This window comes from Acinonyx jubatus, chromosome A3 (genome assembly GCF_027475565.1).
Source record: "Acinonyx jubatus isolate Ajub_Pintada_27869175 chromosome A3, VMU_Ajub_asm_v1.0, whole genome shotgun sequence".
Classification (NCBI taxonomy): domain Eukaryota; kingdom Metazoa; phylum Chordata; class Mammalia; order Carnivora; family Felidae; genus Acinonyx; species Acinonyx jubatus.
Window position 1 is genome coordinate 84,174,752 of NC_069388.1, and position 21,416 is coordinate 84,196,167.

The 21,416-nt window shown below is 45.8% G+C and overlaps 1 protein-coding gene across 5 annotated transcripts; it reads left to right on the forward strand.

Moving 5' to 3' along the window:
• Positions 1-1,210: 1,210 nt before the first annotated feature.
• Positions 1,211-19,766, forward strand: PROKR1 (prokineticin receptor 1). Of its 5 annotated transcripts, none has more exons than XM_053200690.1 (4): positions 1,211-7,237; positions 8,958-9,058; positions 9,234-9,876; positions 18,756-19,766. In XM_053200690.1, the coding sequence occupies exons 3-4, from the start codon at positions 9,392-9,394 to the stop codon at positions 19,450-19,452; spliced, it is 1,182 nt and encodes a 393-aa protein (XP_053056665.1). In that variant the 5' UTR covers positions 1,211-7,237; positions 8,958-9,058; positions 9,234-9,391; the 3' UTR covers positions 19,453-19,766. The 5 variants fall into 5 exon arrangements, with proteins under 5 accessions (XP_053056665.1, XP_053056667.1, XP_026928109.1 ...); XM_053200692.1 differs by having other exon boundaries at positions 8,986-9,058; XM_027072308.2 differs by lacking the exon at positions 8,958-9,058.
• The last annotated feature ends 1,650 nt before the right edge of the window (positions 19,767-21,416 follow it).

The following is a 21,416-nucleotide window of genomic DNA, read 5'->3' on the forward strand; positions in this document are numbered from 1 at the left end:
AAAAAAACTTATATTTTCTTTTTACTCTGACTTGAATGTTAGCAATTTACTTTGATCCTCCAGATATTTTCTATATATTTCCCCTCCAAATGGAATCATATTGCAATATGGTTTTGTAACTTGATGTTTTTCCATTCAGTAATATATCATGACTATCTCTCCATGTCAATCAATATACTTTTACAGCACTATGTCCTAATTAACTTTTCATTGAAATGTGCTATACATTCAGAAAAGTGCATATTTCATAAGTGTACATAAGTGTACAGCTGGATGAATTTTTACCAACTGAACACAGCCATGTATCCATCTACCAGAACAAGAAAAAGAATATCACTGGCCCCCCAAAAGCCCTCCAAATGGCTCCTTCCAGCGATATCCCTTCCCTGAGAGTAACCATTATCCTTTTATCCTGACTTCTAATAGCATAGATTCATTTCACAGCCCCATTTTTGATAGCTACCTAGTATTCTGTCACGCATAAATGTATCATAACATGCTTGTTTTGAGTTAAATTGTGACCCCCCCAAAAGATAGGTTGAAATGCTAACCCCCAGTATGTGATGTAATTTGGAAGTAGGGCCTTTGCTGATGTAATCAAGCAAAGATGAAGTCAGTAGATGGGTCCTAAACCAGTATGACTAGTGTCCTTATGAGACGGACATGCTGTATGAAGACAGAGACACACAGGGAGAAGAGCATGTGAGGACAGAGGTAGAGACGGGAGTGACATGGCTTAAGCCAAAGACACCAAGGGTTGTGGGCCGCCAGCAGAAGCTGGGGACAGGGTAGGAATGATCCCACCCATAGTCTCAGAAGAAGCTGGCCCTGTTGACACCTTGATATCAGACTTTAGCTTCTGGCACAGTGAGAGAATAAATTTCTGTTGTTTTAAGACACCTAGATTTTTGGTAGCCCTAGGAAACTCATAGACACTTAATTTTGATGGAGTTGGAGTCTTTTAACATTTTATTATTTTTATACTATTATGAATATTCCTTTAATTTTTTTCTTAGAAGAAACTACAAAAGTGAACTCTGTATCAAAGAATATTAATAGGGATTTAAAAAAATATTTTTTTAGAGACAGAGAGAGAGTGAGTGCATGCACAAGCAGGGGAGAGGGGCAGAGGGGAGAGAGAGAGAGAGAGAGAGAGAGAGAATCTCAAACAGGCTCTATGCTGAGCATGGACTTGGGGCTCGATCCCATGATCCTGGAATCATGACCTGAGCCAAAATCAAGAGTCAGATGCTCAACTGACCGAGTCACACAGGCACCCCTAATAGGGAATATTAGTAAGACAGTGGCTAATAACCATCAAAGCACTCTCTTTAAGTGTTGTACTTGGTGATATGGTTGATACGGACTGCTTCCTTTGTAACGTGTTCTCATGTAACTCCAGTTTCACCAGGATTCCCTAACTTGTGGGTACAACTGGCTCACATAACAATATAACTGACTCCATCTGCGTAAAGCAGAAAATCCCAGACTCTTATTTCTAGAAGTCTCTGGGGTGGGGAGGTTCTTGAATAATCCTCTCCCATGCTTCCCCTCTTGCACAAACCCTCAACACATCCACCCATAAAGACTTTGGGGGCCTGGCTTTGCTACTTCTCTTGAGAGGGCACCATGTTAATGGAAAAGACCCATTTCAGGGTCTCAGAACCTGCATGGTGCCAGGCCATTATGACATTCTATGTGGCACTCATTGCTTTAGAACCAGGCCACATTTCTCCAACAAGGAGAGAAGGCTCTTCTCCCCACTCCATATCAGGGGTCCCAAGCCAGCACTACCAAAGTCCCCTGTTTTCCAGAGTCACATTGCCTTTAGCCCTGTCACCCTGGGGCTTAGTCAGGAAGACCAGAATCTGAGTCAGATACCATGCATCAGCTCCATCCCTGCCCTCAGCTCTCCCCTCTCCATCCCCATGTGAAATATGCCAGATTGGTGAGTCCACTAAGTTATCAGACTTCATGTCAAGACATATCCAGATCTCGAGTGGGGATGACTTATGCTCAAACGCATTGTGTGCTGTCTTCTTGAAACTCCATAGTATTTTATTTTATTTTATTTTATTTTATTTTATTTTATTATTATTTTATTTTTTCCATAGTATTTTAATATTAATAAGTCAAATTTCCCCTTATTACTCTTCTCTTTTTTTTAAAAAAAAATCCATGTATGCTATTACCTGTTTATTCTTTCAGATAAATATAGGGATAGTTTTGTCAATCATTAAGAAATTGTTAGCAAAGGTGTTAAACCAATGAAATTAATGAAAGAATTGACATCTTTGAAGTGTTTGGGTTTCCATCAAGCATGAGGTCATGTCTCTGTATCTATCTGAATCTTCCTTCACATCTCCTCCAGAGGGATTTGGGGAGGTGGAGAGGAATGGCAAAGAGCAGTCCAAATGACCCGCTGAGTGGGCTTTGGTAAGCCCATCAAACACTGCTTGGCCTGAGTGCTACAGAGGTAATTGGAAAAGGAAGCAGATGGGTTCTGAGCCAGCTCTGGCTATCTTCCAGGAATCCTTGATTTTTTTGTGTGGCGATGGATGAGAGTGTGTGCAGAGAGAACAAATCTGATGAAAGCAGAAAATAAGCTGATTTGGTAAATTTGCCAGCCAGGGGGAATTGTGACTGGAGCCAAGGACCCATGGTGCCAAGGATCATGGAGAGAGGGTCAAATGAAGACAGGTAGCAATAGGTGTTGTGAGTGTGGCTGCCAGAGATGGAGGGCGGGACTAAAAGTCAGACTTGGATTCCAGTCTGGACTCTGAAATCAGCCCTCTCTGTTCTCTTCAGTGAGTGGGCTCCCTCCTGAGCATTGCTCGACCTAAGACTGCTCACTGAGCTCACTGAGGCCTTCTTGAACTGAGTTTCTATGTGGTATTTACTAGAGCATCACAGGAGTTGCATGACTGAAAAATGCCCCAAGATGTTACAAACGTCCATGTCTAAACCGAAGGACATAAGTATAGACGAAAATGATGAAAAATTGAGAATTCAGAGTGTGCTTGGGATGATTCCTGCCAGTGGAATAGGAAAGAAAAGAAATCTAAAGTAGCCTAAGGACATTATTTAGGGCTGAGGGTTATCTCCAAAGAAAGTGCTTTATAAATGAGTTCTTTGATCTTGTTTGGTGAGGGTCCCTGGGAAGGCAAATTCTCTCAGATATTATGGCTTCCTTTGTAGGTAGGATGAGGCCAGGTACTTTTGCCCCTCCTGGCAGTAGACATCACAGGAAAAATTTTCCAGGCTATTCGCATTCTTGGGGCTAAAGTAACCCTGGTTTAACTCTGTCACAGAGATAAACTGTTAACATAGGGCATCTGGTGGATGTCTGCTTCTCAGATGGAAGGGAGATCTGTTGAAGTCTTTGGCAGAAACTGGCATGTAAGGATCCGGTTCTCCAAAAGAGTGCGAAACATGACGTGCCAGACTGTATCTACTTCTGTTATTCCATTTCTTTCGTGGGGGTCTTGGGCCAGTAAATCATCCTACTTATGCCCTCCAACTTCACAGGTCTTGCAGGACCTCCCTACCCTGAAGTTCAAAAATTTCTTCATTGTGGCTAGCCTCCTTGGTTGCCTCAGGTACCATTTTTTGTCAGGTCTTTGAAAGGAAAAATTCTAAGTTCTATATGGCAGCCGGTCCCTAAACGGCCTCCAAATCAGTCCCCGGTGATCCCTCTTGATATTCACACACTTGAGTGGTCCCTTCCCATATTGTACCAGGGTTATTGTTGTTGGTGGTGAATTATATATAACAGAAGCATCGGGGAGAGTCAGCGACCACGTTGTGAGGTCACTCAGGCAGCCTACGCTAGGTTCACATGATGAGGAACCAAAGTCTCCAGCAATAGCCAGGGAAAAACTGAGGCCTGACAACAACCTCATGAGTGAGCTTGGGAGTGAATCCTCCCTGCAGCTGAGGCTTCGGATGAGACTGCAGCGTGGCTGACAGCTTGACTCCGATCTCATGAGAGACCCTGAGCCTGGATCCACCTAGCTTAAGCCATTTGGAGACTCCTGACCCTCAGAAACTCTGTGAGATAATACATGTTTGTTATTTTGTGGTGCTGAGTTTCCGGGTAATTTGCTTTGCAGCAATAGATAACTGTGGGCTTTGCTTTTTATTTTTGAGTAGAAATAAATAACATCAAGAAGACATTTGCTTATATGGAATGACCGCATATGCTGTGTGGAATGACAAATCAATATTTGTCTCTCTTGTACCAGGCTCTGTTCTAGGTCCCTAGATCCCCAAATTTATTTGATAGTAAGAATCACCTAATTGGTAGAATGATCTGGGTTTGGGGTGTGACCAAAGAATCAGTATGTTTAGCACCCCACATAATTCTACATCAGGCAAGTCTGAGAAGTATTGCAGGAAAGGATTCAAAAATGAACAAGACATAGCCCTTCTTCAGGTAACAGTGTAAGATGGAAAGCAAATTGGTTGGTTAAGATCTCATGGAGCAAGGTACAGAAAGAATCACAGAGTGATAGTAACAGCTGACATTTATCAGGAGCCTGCTAAGCATCAGGCATTGTGCCAAATACTTTACCTGTTTTATCTTATTTACTCTTCACAACAACCTTATGCAATAGGAGCTATTGTCATCTGTAATTTACAAATGGGAGAACTAAGCTTTGGTTACCACACTGCCCAGGGTCACACAGCTCCTCTGTACAGAGCTAGGTGGAAAAAAGGCAGCTGATTCCATATGCGATGCTCTTAACAGCTATCATGTTCCGTGTCCCAGGGGACAGGAGACTTGGAGTTGTGAAAGGGCTGTGACATCTTTGTGAATGATTGGAGTTTTGTGCAAATGATAGGAGAAGGTGTTCAGAGAGGGATATAGGCCAGGGGAAGATACCGCATGAAGTGCTGGAACCTGCTAGTGACTTCTGGTGTAAGCTCAACTCATTTTGTAAATGGAGAAAGGTACCCTCAGAAAGGTTTTGTGACTTGCCTGAGGTTTGAAAGTAGCAAAGAGGAGTAGAGATCCAGAACCTGAACTCCCCCTTTCCATTGTGGATAATTGGAGGCCAAACTGGGATTGACCTTAGATGCCTTGCTAAGGAGGTCTGAGCTATTCTGTAGATCATTTTAACCATTTTAAGTGATAGTTCAATGACATTAAGCACATCCATACTCAAAACTTTTTTATCATCTCAAACAAAAACTCTGTATCCACAAAACAATAACTGCCCATTCCTCCTCCCCTGGTACATAACATTCTACTTTCTGACTCTATGGATTTGCCTGTTTGAGCTACCTCATATACGTGGAATCATATAATATTTGTGTTTTTTTGTGTGTCTGGCTTATTTCATGTAACATGTTTTCAAGATTTCCCCATACTGTAGCATGAACTCATACTTTTTCCTTTCTCCTCATTTTTTATTGTGGTAAAATACACATAATACTTACTATCTTAACCATTTTGAAGTGTACAGTTCAGTGAATTAAGCACATTCACATTATTGTGCAACCATCACCACCATCCATCTACAGAACTCTTTTCGTCTTGCAAAACGGAAACTCTGTGTCCATTTAGTGATAATTTCCCCTTATCCCTCCCACCCCTGGCGACCAACTGCCATTCTTCTTTCTGTCTCTATGATTTTGACTACTCTAGGTACCTAATATAAGTGGAATGATACAGTATTTGTCTTTTTGTGCCTGGCTTATTTCACTTAGCACAATGTCATCAAGATTCATCCATGTTGTAGCATGTGTCAGGACTTCCTTCCTTTTGAAGGCTGACTTATATCCCACTGTATGTATATATCACATTTTGTTTATGCATTCATCTGTTGATGCATATTTGAATAATGCTGCTATAAACGTAGGTGTACAAATAGTTCTTTGAGAGACTGCTTTCAATGACTTTGGGTATATATCCAGAAGTGAAATTGCTGATGACATAATTCTATTTTTTAACTTTTGAGGAACTGCCATAATGTTTTCCACAGTGGCTCTATCATTTTACATTCCCACCAACAGTGCACCAGGGGTCCAATTCTTCCACATCCTCACCAACACTTCTTTCCTTTTTTGAAGGATGAGAACTATTCTAAATTATGTATATATCACGTTTAAAAAGACCTGTTCATCAGTTGATGAACCTTTGGGTTGTTTCCATCTTTTGGGTATTGTGAATAATACTGCTATGAACATTGGTGTGCAAGTATCTGGGTTCCTGCTTTCAATTTTTTTTTTTTTTAAGTGGAATTGCTGGATCATAGGGTAATTCTATATTTAACTTCTTGAGAAATCTAGACTTGAAGGAGATCTGTGCTCTGTTAAGTTGGTTCTGGTCATCCTAGCCTTCCTCTGAACAGATATCCCTGGTGGGCGGGGGACTTCTCCTTCTCTCTAGCATCCACACTGTCCCCATCCCCTCACTTCATTGCTTTCTGGAAGTTCGTTCTCTGAGCTTCTTTTACACAAAGGTCCAAGCTGCTGAAATGAAGCTGACCCTGGCGTCCAGCTGGGCTTGCCCGAGGGAGCGGGGTTTGGGTCGGTCCCAGCGTGTGGAGCGAGGGCGGTGCTGTGGGCGGGAGGGGAGCCTCCTCTGGGTTCTTTGAAATCCCACCAGCTAAGCCGGCCGTGTCCGCCCTCCGGCGGCGGCCGGGGCTGACCAGGTGAGCCGGCGGACAAGTCCCGTGCCCCGGGGGCGGGCACAGCGGGCGGGTGGTACTTCGCTCGGACCCGCGCTGAGCCCAGCTTTGAGCGCCAGCGCCCCCGTTCCTGCCCACGGCGGTCGTTCTGGAGCCTGAGCCTGGGGAGCGCGCGCCGCCCGGCGCCCTCCCGCGTGTCCTCGCTGCCGGCTGCCGCCTCTGCTTCCCCGACACTCCGGCCCGGCCGCGACTCCGGGGTCGCCAGCCGCGCGCCCGCGCAGCGACCCCGACGTGTCCGGCTCCCCGGCCCGAGCACGCCTCTTCTAATCAGCCGCCGGTGCCCAGGGCGCCCCGCGGCCACCGGGGGCGGGGAGCGCCAGTGCGGGGCGGGCCCGGGCCGGGGGTGGCCCTGCCGCGGGGCTTGCGTTCTTGGGGTCTGCGGCGGCGCGCGAGCGTAACTCCCGACCGGGCAGGGAGCGAACCCCGAGAAGAGGAGGAAGAGCGGGGACCGCTCCGGTGCCTGCGGGCCTCTGGGCGCAGGGGCTCTTGTCTCCGTCCCCGGATAAAAAACCGCACCTGGTCCGCCCGCCGGGATGCCGCAGGTAGGGAGCGCGCCCTCCCGGAGAGATGCTCTGAGGACCCCACGCGGCTCGCGCGGCCACCGGGTGCGGGGGGGGGGGGAGCTTTTTGAGTGGGGGAGGAGGCTTTTCCAGAGACTCGCTTTCGCGCTCATTTCCTCAGGGGAGCCGGGAGGGTTACCCATCCCTCTGCCCTTGGAGTAGCCTCCGCGACTCCGAGGAGAAAGCTGGGAGCCCCAGCGGGCTTCTCGGCAGGGGCTGCAGAGAGGCTTCCAGCCTTGGGCAGGGTCTGGCTACGGGGCGAGCGCTAAACCACAGGGGCCCTAGAGGACACTGGGTGGGAACGGAAGGGAGTTCGTCTTTGAGAGGTGAGAACACAAGAAAAAAGAGCGCTGGACAATTTCTCCCCTAGTGCTAAATTTCCCAACACCCCCGGTGCCCCAAGAAGTTTTTATTACCTTTTGTTTTAAAAACCTGACTTGGAGCCTTCCAGGTACATGCTCGGAGGGTACCCCTCCGGGAGCAGGCTTGGGGCGGGGGGGGGGGGGGGGGGTGTGCCTCCGAGATACACAGGGCCTGCAAGGAGTGAGGACTGTCTCACCAGGATTGCAGCTGTACCTGTCCAGACCCCAAGACTTGGCCCCCTCTGACCTTTCAGATCACGGTTGTGCTTCTCACACCTGACAGGGACAAAGGGCAGGGACTGAGAAGGACAGAACTGATGGCTCAGAGGAAGGGATACAAGGGGGAGAAAAATGGGGGTGAGGAGTTGGGGGAGAGAGGCAGGTAGTGGCTGGGCCTCATCGGGGTGCAGAGGGATTTTAATGCGGGTTCCCCAAAGACAAGCTCTGGCTACGTTGCCGCTGAGGAGAGCGGGCAGCAAGCTGTCCTGAGGGGTGCGGGGGGGGGGGGGGTGGCTGCTATGTGTCTTTTGTTCCAGGAACCTCAGGTTTTCCATACTTTCCTGCCCTCTCCAGACTCCAGCCCTCTTACATCCCAGCAACTTGGTCTGATGTTTTCAGGCTCTGGGAGGGAGTAGGACTGCAGGGAGAGGGCAAGGGTCCCTCTTGGGCTTTGGTCTCCAGCAGTGCAGCTAACCACACTCCCACCCCCTTTATGTGATGTGGTGGGGTCATCTGGGTCAGGATTTCCCTCCCCTTCCTTGAAGCTGACTGAGGAGGCCTGAGCACTCCAGAGTAATTCTTTGCAGTCCTAGGGTGTAACAGCCTCCCTCTCTAGGGAGCTCTGCACTTTACAGATGTTATTGATCTGCTGCCTGGAGGATGTTGAAACTCTGAGTGTTTAAGCTCTTTACCTCAGGACACACAACCAGCCAAGGAAGGATTTTGCTCCAAAGCCCCCTTTCTAAGCCACTCAGTGACTAGGCTGTGACTTCAACCCTGCAGCCTCTGCCTGGGGACAGGCCTTGGTAAATGCTGTGCCTGTCTGCCAGGGTCATAGCTGACTTGGATGTGGGGACAGGAAACCTAGTGAGGAGAGGGAAAGGGGGCTACTAGATAGGTTCTGGGATTTTGCCAGAGGAAGTGTTCTGCCAGAGGAGGGAGACCAGCTCGTGGGGAGCAGACAGGGTTGTCTCAGACAGGGTTGCTGATACTCAGAATAATTTCTTTTAAGTCACAGAATGGGACAATTTCACAAAGACAAAGTTCAAGCTATTAGGACAGGGAGTGACATTTGGAGCAGGTCGCTTGCATTATCTATAGCTTCCCCACCCTCAACTTAGGTCCTTGAGCAAAATTGCAACATTTCAGATCTTCAGTGGAAATGAAATAAACTGAGCCAGTGCCTGGTTGTCTCTATAGCAATCCAGCCTTCCCTGTATGAGTGAGTATGTGGTTTTTATTCATTTGTTCTCTCTCCCTGGTTCCTTTACTTCCACTCCATCACTCAATGTTCATTCTGAGCAGGTGGCTAATGGGTCTGCTTGGGTAACAGGATGGCTTTACATTTGGCCAAGTTCACTCATATATGTAGCCAACTGTTTGTATGTCTTTCAAAGGCTTAGGATGGAGCTTGGATACTGTACCCCAAGGATGCTGGCAAAGACACTCTGACTCATTAAGGGAGAACTGAGTGTGAGCAGAGAGGGGAGACAGCCTCCCACACATCATCCCAGAGGAATTCTAAGCAGTGTTGTTCAGAGCACTACTTGGCCAGATGGAGATCACCACGGGGGTCATGGATGAGAATACCACCAACACCTCCACCAACTTCCTTTCTGTGCTTCCCCCCCACGGAGCCCAAGCTGCTTCCTTCCCATTCAACTTCAGCTATGGTGACTATGATATGCCTTTGGATGAAGATGAGGATGTGACCAATTCCAGGACTTTCTTTGCTGCCAAGATCGTCATTGGCATGGCCCTAGTGGGCATCATGCTGGTCTGTGGCATTGGCAACTTCATCTTCATTGCCGCCCTGGCCCGCTATAAGAAGCTGCGCAACCTTACCAACCTGCTCATTGCCAACCTGGCCATTTCTGATTTCCTGGTGGCCATTGTCTGCTGCCCCTTTGAGATGGATTACTATGTGGTGCGCCAGCTGTCCTGGGAACATGGCCATGTCATGTGTGCCTCTGTCAACTACCTGCGCACCGTTTCTCTCTACGTCTCCACCAATGCCCTGCTGGCCATCGCCATTGACAGGTGAGTAAGAGGGTGCTGGAGACAACAAGGAAAGGAACATCGGAATTGTGCTTTCCTTTACTGTAGGTGTGGGTTGAAGAGAGGTGTCTGTATTCCTATAGGTGTGGATGCGTGGAGGTTCAGAAGTTGGTCCATTGACTGTAAGGAGAGTTCTAGTTTTCCAGCTGTGGGCAGACACAGGTAGCAGAGCTCCTTAGAGTTGGGCAGGGGGAAGGGCCTGTGGTCCCTCTGCTATGGACGTGCTCCTAGATGTATCCTAGATATTCAAGGTCTAGAGGTACATAGGTAAGAAGAAATGTGGAGGCTCAAGTTTAAGTTCCAGGAAAGTACTTCTTGAGTCAAGTTGGGAATTTTGAGGAAGATTTTCTCTACTAAACCGTGAACACCCTCAACCACAACCCCAAACACCAATTTTTCTTTCTTTTTTTTTTTTTAATTTAAATCCAAGTTAGTTAACATATAGTGTAATAATTATTTCAGGAATAGAACTTAGTGGTTCATCACGTACATATAACACCCAGTGCTCATCCCAACAAGTGCCCTCCTTAATGTCCATCACCCATTTAGCCCATCCCCCACCCAACACCCCACCAGCAACTCCACACATGGTTTGTTCTCTGTATTTTAGAGCCTCTTACGGTTTGTCTCCTTCTCTGTTTTTATCTTATTTTTGCTTTTCTTCTCTTAGGTTCATCTGTTTTGTTTCTTAAATTCCACATATGAGTGAAATCATATGGTACTTGTCTTTCTCTGACTGACTTATTTCACTTAGCATAATACACTCTAGTTCCATCCATGTTGTTGCAAACCGGTTTATTTTAAAATAAGATTGACATATTTGATTTGAAAAAAAAAAAAGGAAAGAAAGAAAAAGAGAACAAATGTCTACTTGTTCTTTTTGGTTGTTGCATTAATCACTTTGCTCCTTTACATACGTTTGCATGCGACAATGTAGAAGATCTGTTTCTAGTGATGGGAAGTAAACACAATAAGAGCAGTCTATGAAAATCTTTCTTCTGTTATGTTCAGTCTTTTCATTTAGGACAATCATCTGTGCCAATGAACCAGGGTAGTTTTTGTTCCCTCAGGAAAAACTTTGCAAGCTCCTCTGCCCAAAGTTGACTCTCATTCCAGAGCACCTTGGTACAGTCCAGAGCCAGTTACCTGGAGGGTCAGGGCCTCCGTGTACTTGGATCTGAACAGCATGTCTCTCTCCCTTAACCCAGAGAGCCTGGAGCACAGATGCTCAACCTGTTTCATGGCCTCAGGGCTCTGGTGGAGTCTAGCCTGCCCCCGCAATCAGGACATCCCAGGCAGTGTTCCGGGGAGGAACACAGCAGATAGAACCTGTTTTCTGAAGCCAAAGTCAGAATAACCAGAGATTGGATAACCTGGAAACAGGCCACTCTCCAGGGGAGATTGAGAAGGAACCTGGCTTTAAAAGCATTGTGAGCTGGGGCCTCAGCCTCTTTTCTCCCAGGAGGAATGTCAAGGAGTTAGCAGCTTAAAAAGCCCTGGCTCTGTCACCTGTAGAAGGTACTTAGAGTTGTCACCCCTGCAGAGGGCTACTTTGGCCAGGGTCCTCCATAGCAGTCTGGAAGCCCCATGGTATTTTATCCACCCAGGGACAGACCTTGGGTGAATCAGGAGGGGCCCAGTCAAACAGCTCTAAGTGCCCTTTAGAGCTGTCAAGGAAGAGCTCCAGGAACCCTGTCTCTGACCTTTCTGAAAGTAGAATCTGAAAGCATAGAGGACCCTTTCCTGAAGTTTCACTCCAGCAAGACATATTTGCAGAGGGGGTGCTCTCAGCCACTAAAAATGGAGTATGGTAGTGTTTGTTCCCTGGGCAGGGCAGGCTCCCATTCCTGGGTGCGATCCACTTTACGATGTAGGGGGCCATTTGTCAAAAGGGGTAACACTGCAGAAGGGAGTAGCTTCAAGGGGGACAGGAGCCAGGATAAATTAAGGGGTACTAGGTTCTTCTGAACATGTAAGAGGTAATATCTGTGTGAATCAATCAACCTTGTTCTATTGAACTTTTTCACATTAATACACTACTTTTATATCAAACTCAGCTGTCTGAAATCCTACAGGCACTTCTCGTGCACTGTGAGTTTATGTAATGTAGTTTAGATACAATAAGAAAGATTAATTGGAGAACATGCTTTGTATCTTGGGACTGTGATTGTTTATAGTGGGGTTGTGATTAGAAACTTGAACCCAGACATTGGAGGAAAGCAGTGTTGCCTGCACAGGCCATCCAGTGGCCTTGACCAACTAACCAGCTGCTCCAAGGTGTGAAGTTCCCTTACTGATGTTTTGATCTTTGCTTCCCACTATTTTTATGTGTTTTTACCATTTAATTTCAGTTTTGCAGTGCAGGACTTCAGTGATTTTTGTCTGGCCTCATGTGTTGTTCAGGATTTGATCAGTGATTTTCATGTTCTATTTGGTTAGTTTTGGGTAACTCGTTTTTTTAAAAGTATTTTTCAGTGTTTAGTTATTTTTGAGAGAGAGAGAGACAGAGTGCGAACTGGGTAGGGGCAGAGAGAGAGAGAGAGAGACGTAGAATCCGAAGCAGGCTCCAGGCTCCGAGCTGTCAGCACAGGGCCCAATGTGGGGCTGGAACTCACGAACTATGACATCATGACCTGAGCCAAAGTTGGACATTTAATCGACTGAGCCACTCAGGCACCCCCTTGAGCAACTCATATTTATCTCGATATACCAAATACACTACAGTTATAAAAATACCTTTATTTTTATTTAATGAAATTGCAGGGGTAGCGTTAGTGGTTATTTTGCTGGGTTTAAACTCCTGCTGCAGCACCTATTAACCCTAGAACCTCATGTTAGCTCTTTAACATCTCTCTGCCTCAATTTTCTCACGTATACAAAGGGAATAATAAGAAAACCTAATGTATTGGGTTGCTTTGAGGATTAAGTGAAATAATATATAATTGTTTAGAACAAGGCATAAGCCAGAGTAAGCACCAAATAAACAGTGGATAGTATAATTCTTAAATTAATCCTTAAAGGAACAACAACAACAAAACAAACCCAGGTAAACTAATGAATGTTTTCGATTGGCTGACCTCTTCATTTTCACTGAAGTGGTTGTTTTATGACGTGATATTAAAAAACATGATAAAAGTTTCTAAGACATGCAGCTATGAAGATATGGAACAACAGAACTATTTATCTTCTATCTTCTCTATGTCTGTGACTAGCTCCATGGCTCTCCCTCTGCGCTAGCACAGCTCCTTTATAGGACCTGCTAATGCTCGTGGCTACCTCCTCCCTGTTCACTCAGGCCTGGCTGTCAGAGCCTCCTCTTGGGCTCCTTGCCTCAGTGTCTCTCAGCTCTGCCCCTCTGCCAAAGCTCCACCCCTCACAATCCATGCTAAACATTCATTCATTCAAATGGAGCATTGTTGTAGAGCAGCTATGATGTGACAGATACCATTCCAAGCACTGGGGATATGACAGTACATAAGAAAAATAAGCCCCTTGCCTTGGAGAGAGGTAACAGTCAGGCACACAAACAAAGAAGGTAATTTCAGAGCGTGACAAATACTCCGAACAAAAAAGACAAACATGAGAACATCGAGAATGACGCAGGGTGGGAGTTACTCCAGGTACGTAGGAAATGTGTCTCTGAGGAGAAGACATTTGAAGGGAACTCTGGAAGAAAAAGAAAAAAAAAAAAAAGCCAGCCTTGGGAAGATAGGGAAAACGCATTCCAGACAAAGGAAATTATCAGTGCAAAGGCCCCAAGACAGGAACAAACATGAAGTGTTCTAAGAACAGAGAAAAGGCTCCTGTGGCCTGAGGGAAGAAAGCAAGACTGCAGCTAAATTAATCTTGTGCTTGCCTCCCCACTCTTGCTCGAAAGACCTCTACTAACTCCATTGTCTGCAAAATGTGGCTCGAACCTCTTCACCTGCACTTTCAACCTTTTATTATTGAGCCTCAGACTGCCTCTCAGTCTCAGACTAGGTAAACACATTTGTGTCCTGTTTCCAAAAGAGGTTGCAATCTTTTTGAGAATTGTCACGATGACTCATTCCATTCCTATTCATTCGGTGCCAAGCACTTGCTGAGAGTGAAGTTTTACTGGAATCCTTGGTGCCCGAATTCACTGACATCAAAAAGTTATAACAAAAGTAAGAGGCGATCCCTGCTCTCGAGGAGCTTACCATCTGGAGGGGGTGGGGGACGGTGGATAACACTTAGGAAACAACATAAAGTAAGGGACAAATTTTGAATAAGATTTACCTGGGTGCCTGGGTGGCTCAGTCGGGTAAGTATCCAACCTTGGTTCAGGTCATGACCTCATCATTTGTGAGTTCCAGCCCCGTGTTGGGCTCTGTGCTGACAGCTCAGAGCCTGGAGCCTGCCTCAGATTCTGTGTCTCCCTCTGTCTCTGCCCCTCCCCTGCTCATGCTCTCTCTCTCTCTCTCTTAAAAATAAGCGTTAAAAAAATTTTTTTTTTAATGGGATTTACAGAAGCATGAGGTCATTGTATACTGGAGTAGGTGGCGGAGGCTTCCAGGAGGAGGTGAACATTTAACTGGCCTTAAACAAGTGGTAATCAGCAAAGGACAGGAAAAGTTTTCCAGGAGGGTAGTGGGGCAGTGTTTGCAAAAGATAAGGTGGGAATGCTTGAGGTATGAGGTCCCTTGGGGAGATCTAAGGGACCCTTGGGGACAAGGAATATAAGCCGAGTAGAGATCACAAAAGATAGGGTCAAATTTCAGAAGATCTCAAAATCTACATATAGGAAGTCAAACCTGATAAAGAAGGGAGCTGAAAAAGATTATCAGAGGACTGTGTCCCCCAAGGTCTGGGTCTCCCCTTAGATGTGGAGACACATGCACTGGCCTTGATGTGAACCCATAGATCTCAGAGCATGTGGGATACTGGGTGACACTTCCTTCTTTATCCAAAATCCAGGGGAAATGGCCGGTCAGCCTGCCCACTGACCACTCTTCTGTTCTGCTGCCTGGGGCCAGCTAAGGCTTGAGTACTTGTGCTCAGCTTTAGGAAATCACAAATCCTCCCCAGTGAGTTCACTGATGGGGCTGACCAGCCCGAGGAGTGGGTCCTGAATTCCCTGACCATTTCATGACTGGCCTAGAAGCTGCTGTAAATACCATTTCCGTGTTTGATCTGGGGTTGGGTCCTGGGCACAGAGGGAGCCCAAATATTCTTTGCTTAATCACCAAGCTCACCATCATCACACAATCACTGCCTGGATATTTCTTTGTCCAGCAGCCTTTATTCTTTGTTCTCTGGGAAACGTTGGCTCTAAGTGGATCTGGACCTGAGCCATTATAATGGTAGACACAGGGCAAGCCAAGGGCATATGCATAAGCAGAGAAAGTAGCTGCCAGTTGCCTGACTTCTTCTTGGAACATCAATAAGCAGAAACCAACTGTGATGGAGAGAAAAGAGGAAAAGGATGCGACGATTCTGCTAGGATGCTAGGAAAAAGGGGTATTGCTTGCTCTGATTGGAAAGGGAGGGGACAAATGTCATATTAGAGACCCTACTGGATTTGGAGCAAGATATGGATGAGCCTGGACCATGGTTCTGTCAATTTCTAGCTGTGTGGCCTTTGGCAGGTTATTTAACTTCTGCAAACTTCAGTTTGCTCATCTGTGAAATGGCCATCTTTGCTGTATTACCTGTTCAATAGACTTGGGGATATGTAATGAGAAAGTTGATTTGAAAATGCTCTGTAAATTACAAGCTGTTTTACAAACATAAGCAAGTATTACTAATGTTAGAGTTCTGGAGTTCTGATCCTAGCACAAGCCAAGACTGGTGGCAATCCTTGAAACAGTTTTTTTTTTTGCAATTTTCCTTTTGGTAAATGTATTTGGAAGGACTCTTGCACAGCTCCTGGTTCTAACCCTGGGAATGGAGTTGGGGTGAAGGCAGGGAGAGCCAAGATGAAATAAACATCTGATGAGGAGTCACAGATTACCCTGAAGATTAATTTTTATGTAAAAATAAATAGATTCAATGAAATAAAAAGTAGCAGAGAACTTGAAAATGAAGTATTTGCCAATAACAGGTAAAAAAAGTTGCTGTGTATACAGAATAGCTTTGAAAAAATACATTTTATTTTATTTTTTTAAGTTTATTTATTTATTTTGAGAGCGAGAGCGAGCGAGCCAGCGTGCTCACACGCATATGCCAGCATGTGGAGGAGAGGCGGAGAGAGGAGATAGAGAATTCCCAGGCAGGCTCTGTGCTGACAGCATGGGCTTGTACCTACAAATTATGAGATCATGATCTGAGCCAAAATCAAGAGTTGGACGCTTAATTGACTGAGCCACCAGGTGCCTCTGAAAAAATACATTTTAGGCTGCTAACCATTTCTTGTATGTTAGTAGCCTGTGGTTGTTTATGTGCAGTTAATGCCAGCAGACCAAGTCTGAGGACCCAGAAGGGGTCCTGCAGTACCAGCCAAGGGGGTCCCTGGCTGCACATGGGACAGGAAGCAAATGTGAGCCAGAAGGAGGTGAAAGAGTTTACTGAAGGTTTAGAGAGAATGCAGGTACAGAGTGGGAGACTCAGAAAGGAAAGGAAAGAGAGTCTTTCCTTTGTTTAGGGTCTGGGGTTTTTACTGGGGATGGTGGTCTGCTGGATGTGCCCTGTCAGGCATCATGGAACTGGTTAGAACAAAGACCAGGGCCCAGGTGTTATTCGAATGATGCATTGGGATGTTTAGAGCCAGTGGTCTGGAATATGTATATGATGGCTTCGCCAGGTCATTCTCACCTGGTCCTTCCTTAGGTGCTATCTAGTCTGAAGAAATCATTAACTCCCTGTCCCTTACAAGGAGGACATGCACTATTTGCATTCTGAGGCACATGTAAAGTGGGGGTGCAGTGTCTAGCAAGAATAGAAGCAAGAAAAGGAGCAAAAAGCAGATTTTTATGGAGTCTTTCAATTTCCCTACCTCACAGTGTCTAATTAGAGCCTTGTAGTATCTCTGTGAGGTTGGCAAGGCCGGTGATATTTCCATATTACAGATGAGGAAATTGAGCCCACAGAGCTAAGAAAAAGGACTCAAATCACATAACAAGTTTGTGGCAAAGCTGGGACTGGATTCATGGTCTTCTGCTAGATTGGCATTCTTTCCCATTTGTTCATTGAAAAAACACTCTGACCTTGAAACATCACAAAGACTTAGGAAGTTGTTATTGGGAAAGGAAGGAATAGAATTAATATAGTGAAAATTCATATGGTTAACAAGTATAAATATGGAAATATTCTTTGACAAAGTAATCAATAGAACATGGCAGGGCAGATAAAGAGGGAGAGAGTGAGTGAGAGCAAAGGTGCTAAACTCTTAGTTTTTGTCATGAGTCTGAGCAAGTTTGGTGCACTTAATATAGCAGGAGCACTGTGGTCTTTATGAAGGGTCCATACATGTGCATTGACAGAAGCATTGCCAACACCCTGCAGACATTCGCATTCCACCCTTCAGCACCTGGGAGATCGGCAAGAGGGCAGAGATTTCTGTTGGTGGCACAGCATGTCAGGCAGCCTGCTAGGTGTCCAGAGGGTGGACACAACCCATCCAACTTCATCTGACATCTCTAGAAGAGAGCAGGAATCTCACTCCTGTAAACTCTCCAAATGACACTCAATGGAGTTGGCTGCCTATGTTGGGGGGAGGAGGGACAGACACATCAGGAATATAATCAGGAAAAAAATAGGAATGAACCTCCTCTTCCAATCAAAATCCTAAGAATGATGACCTAAAAGGGATTAGTTTCAAAGGAAATAAAGTTGGTCTGGCTTTCCTTCAGCCTTCTCTCACATTTGCTCTTGGCTCTACCTGGGATAAGCTATGGACACGTGAGGATGTGTTTATTTCCAGCATTATTTATCACTCCCTCCCACTTCACTCCTCATCTTTCTCCTTCTCCAACTTCTACCCCCTGCCAGACAGGGAAAGCCTTCCAGGAAACCAGAGCTCTCTGCATAAGTATGTGCTCTCTCTCTGGGAAGGAGGCTTTCATACCACACAAATGACTCACATCCCCCAGAAAGTGCTCTTTCTTCGTTCCTGGACCACTGTGGCAACAGCAGTGTGGTTTTTTGGGAAAGAACAAAAGCAATATCTTTCACTGTCTGGTGCTTTGTGGTTGAAAAAAAAAACATTCATGTATATTCTTGATTGATTTTTCACATCTACCATGAGATAGGGTTAAATGTTTTCTATCAAGGGTCCTGTGGTATATGACCTTGAGAGAGTCAGTCATCTGTCTCCAGGCTCCATTTTTACACCTGGAAAATAAGGTAAATGGTCACATGCTTTTCTTTTACCTTTGAAGCAAAATTTTTAAAAATGTAGATTGAAGACTTTGCCCACTGCTTCCACTGGAAAGGGCAAGATCTCCTGACAACTCTTTGGAATTAGCAGGCCCTCTTAGCTCTAAAAACTATGGGCTAATTAGGAGGAGTAATCTTGGAAACAAGAAAGACCTGGGAATAGTGCCAGGCCAGAAACCAACGGGAGGCATTATTACTACTTTGAATAATAGTTAGTATTTACTGAGTATATATCATGTCTAAACCTGTGCCAAAAATTGTGTATCTATTAGCACAAACAAACACTTTTGCAGGTAATGAAACTGAGACTCAGAATGATTGAACAAAATTTGCCCAAGGTTGTGATAGCTAGTAAGGGGGTAGAACCGGGGTTTGCACTCAAGTCTGCCTTTCTGGAAAAGCTCACATGGTTGTTTTTCCTCCACATGTGCCATTCGGTGGCACCTTCTCATGTTGCAAAAACAATATCACCACCCAGCACTACCTCATTACAGTGGTTGAACCCATTTGTGTTCTTGTACTAGATATCTGGCCATCGTCCACCCGCTGAGACCCAGGATGAAGTATCAAACAGCTACTGGCTTGATTGCCCTGGTGTGGATGGTGTCCATCCTCATCGCCATCCCTTCAGCCTACTTCACAACCGAAACGGTCCTCATCATTGTCAAGAGCCAAGAGAAGATCTTCTGTGGCCAGATCTGGCCGGTGGACCAGCAGATCTACTACAAGTCCTACTTCCTCTTCATCTTTGGCATCGAGTTCGTGGGCCCCGTGGTCACGATGACCCTGTGCTACGCCAGGATCTCCCGGGAGCTCTGGTTCAAGGAGGTCCCAGGCTTCCAGACGGAGCAGATCCGGAAGCGGCTGCGCTGCCGCAGGAAGACGGTGCTGGTGCTCATGTGCATCCTCACTGCCTACGTGCTGTGCTGGGCTCCCTTCTATGGCTTCACCATCGTGCGCGACTTTTTCCCCACCGTGTTCGTCAAGGAGAAGCACTACCTCACGGCCTTCTACGTCGTGGAGTGCATCGCCATGAGCAACAGCATGATCAACACCCTGTGCTTCGTGACCGTCAAGAACAACACCATCAAGTACTTCAAGAAGATCATGCTGCTCCATTGGAAGTCTTCTTACAATGGGAGTAAGTCCAGTGCGGATCTTGATCTTAAAACCACAGGGGTGCCGGCAACTGAAGAGGTGGACTGCATCAGACTAAAATAACTGGATGGACCTTTCAAAGTTTAAACAAAGACAGACCTTTGGGACACTGACCAGTGCTAGATACAGACTATCAACCAAGAACTCTTGGTTTTCGGCAGAAGGCAGAGGTAACGGACAGCTTAGTGAACACTGTGTTCAAGGAGCTCAGAATTTATAAAACTGATGTGACTAGATACCATCTCCAGTGGCCAACAGTAACTGAATGTCTAATGTATGCAAAGAGTAGGCACTGGTGAAATGCATTTATGTTGACAACATTTAATTGGCAAAAAGAAATAAGGATTCAGCCAAGACAAATGTTGGGGCATAGCCTGAAATGAGAGGCTTTCCAGAAGGGAACCCAATTAGGCATCTAGGACTGTGGTACACGTGTTTGTAGGGTGAGGGTCTCTCTGACCATCTTGAGTACTCATCAGATGCTGATGTAGTCCATCTCTAGGACTGTTCTTGGTCTTGAGTTCACTCCTAATATCTGAATACAAACACAGGCTCCTAGTTCTTTCTTCATCCCTTCTTTTCTCATCCCTGGTCCCTGCTCTCACTGTGAGGAACTTTATGTGCACGTACATGGACACCTCAATATGCATGACCAAGTTCTGTCCAAGCCCTCCTCCCCAACACTGCTCCATGGCTACCCCTCAACTGTGCCCACACATGGTGAGGCTCATCATCAGGAGAAGCCACACACCCTGAAAGCCTTTTGGTCAGGCTATTAAAGGGTTCTGGGTATTTTGACTTGCTCCAGGGAAGGCCTGGGCTCAGGATGAGTGTGTTCCCTTGGCTCCATGGACTTCTCACTCCATGGGGAGGAGTGCAGCTGAAGGACCACTGAAAGCCTGTTGGGTTCAGGGCAGGAGCTCAGGTTTTCTGGGTCTAAAGATGATACTGCTTCTACCTCTTAGTTATACTGGCTTGGACCAATTAGGCTTCTCCTTAAGTCCTTCTCTTCCTTCTCATGTATCCATGCTTGTGAAGCATAGAATCTTTGAAAGTAGACACACCTCATGGATGTGGCTGTCAGTCATTTTTCCATTTCCACCAGCTGTCACCCTCATTATTATGGTTTGAGGGCAAGATGTATTTGTCACTGGTGCTTGAAGCCCATCATAGTTATTAATTCTTCGGATTAAGACTTGTTTCTCTTTTAAAATGGATGTACTCTTGGGACAGATGACCTGCGCATTTCTACCCCTCAGTATAAACGAAGCCATGTGATCTAGTGGCAGATGGTGAAGGTTGGTGGTACAGCCCTGGGCACCCAGGAAAGAAAGGGATGTACAAATGGTTGGTGGGGGCCCAACAAGGAGATTCAGTGGCTCCACAGGCTATTGAGGGCTCATCCTACTTTCCAACATACCCTCATTGTTTGGTATTCTGAATTTTGGAATTTGGACTTTTGGAACCAGAAGATTTGATCCAGCCTTGGCTCTGTCACCTGTGTGACCCTGGGTAAAGCTTCTCAGAAGGGACAAAGATAATACTTGTGATAACTACTGATGAGGTGGTTGTGAAGAACCAATGAACTAACATGTGGGTAAAGTCTTTTCAGCCACACCAGTAATCAGAAGAATGGACCAACAACTGTGTATAGTGTGCCTGACAAAGAAAAACTTGTCACTTTGGCTTATGTATCTGGAAACCTTACCATCTCCCCTTTTCATTACTCTTTGTGTGAATTATTCCTTTACCTCTCTTAGCCGTGCTATATGAGTTAGGTTCCTAACAACACCCTGGTACAACAAGGCAGTGAAACTTGATGGTGAAAGTGTAACAGGAAATGGCAGAGTGTCTGCAGTCAGATGAGCTCAGGGTTTTAGAAACTTCAGAATCAGAACATCTTTGTAATTGTGGAAGTATTGTGACCATGTTCCTATGCCTGTTCCCAGCCAGCATGAATCTGGGCAACGTGATATTTGTTTCTCAACCTTTTGTTAGTCTCGTGAGTGTATATAGCTAAAGAGTAG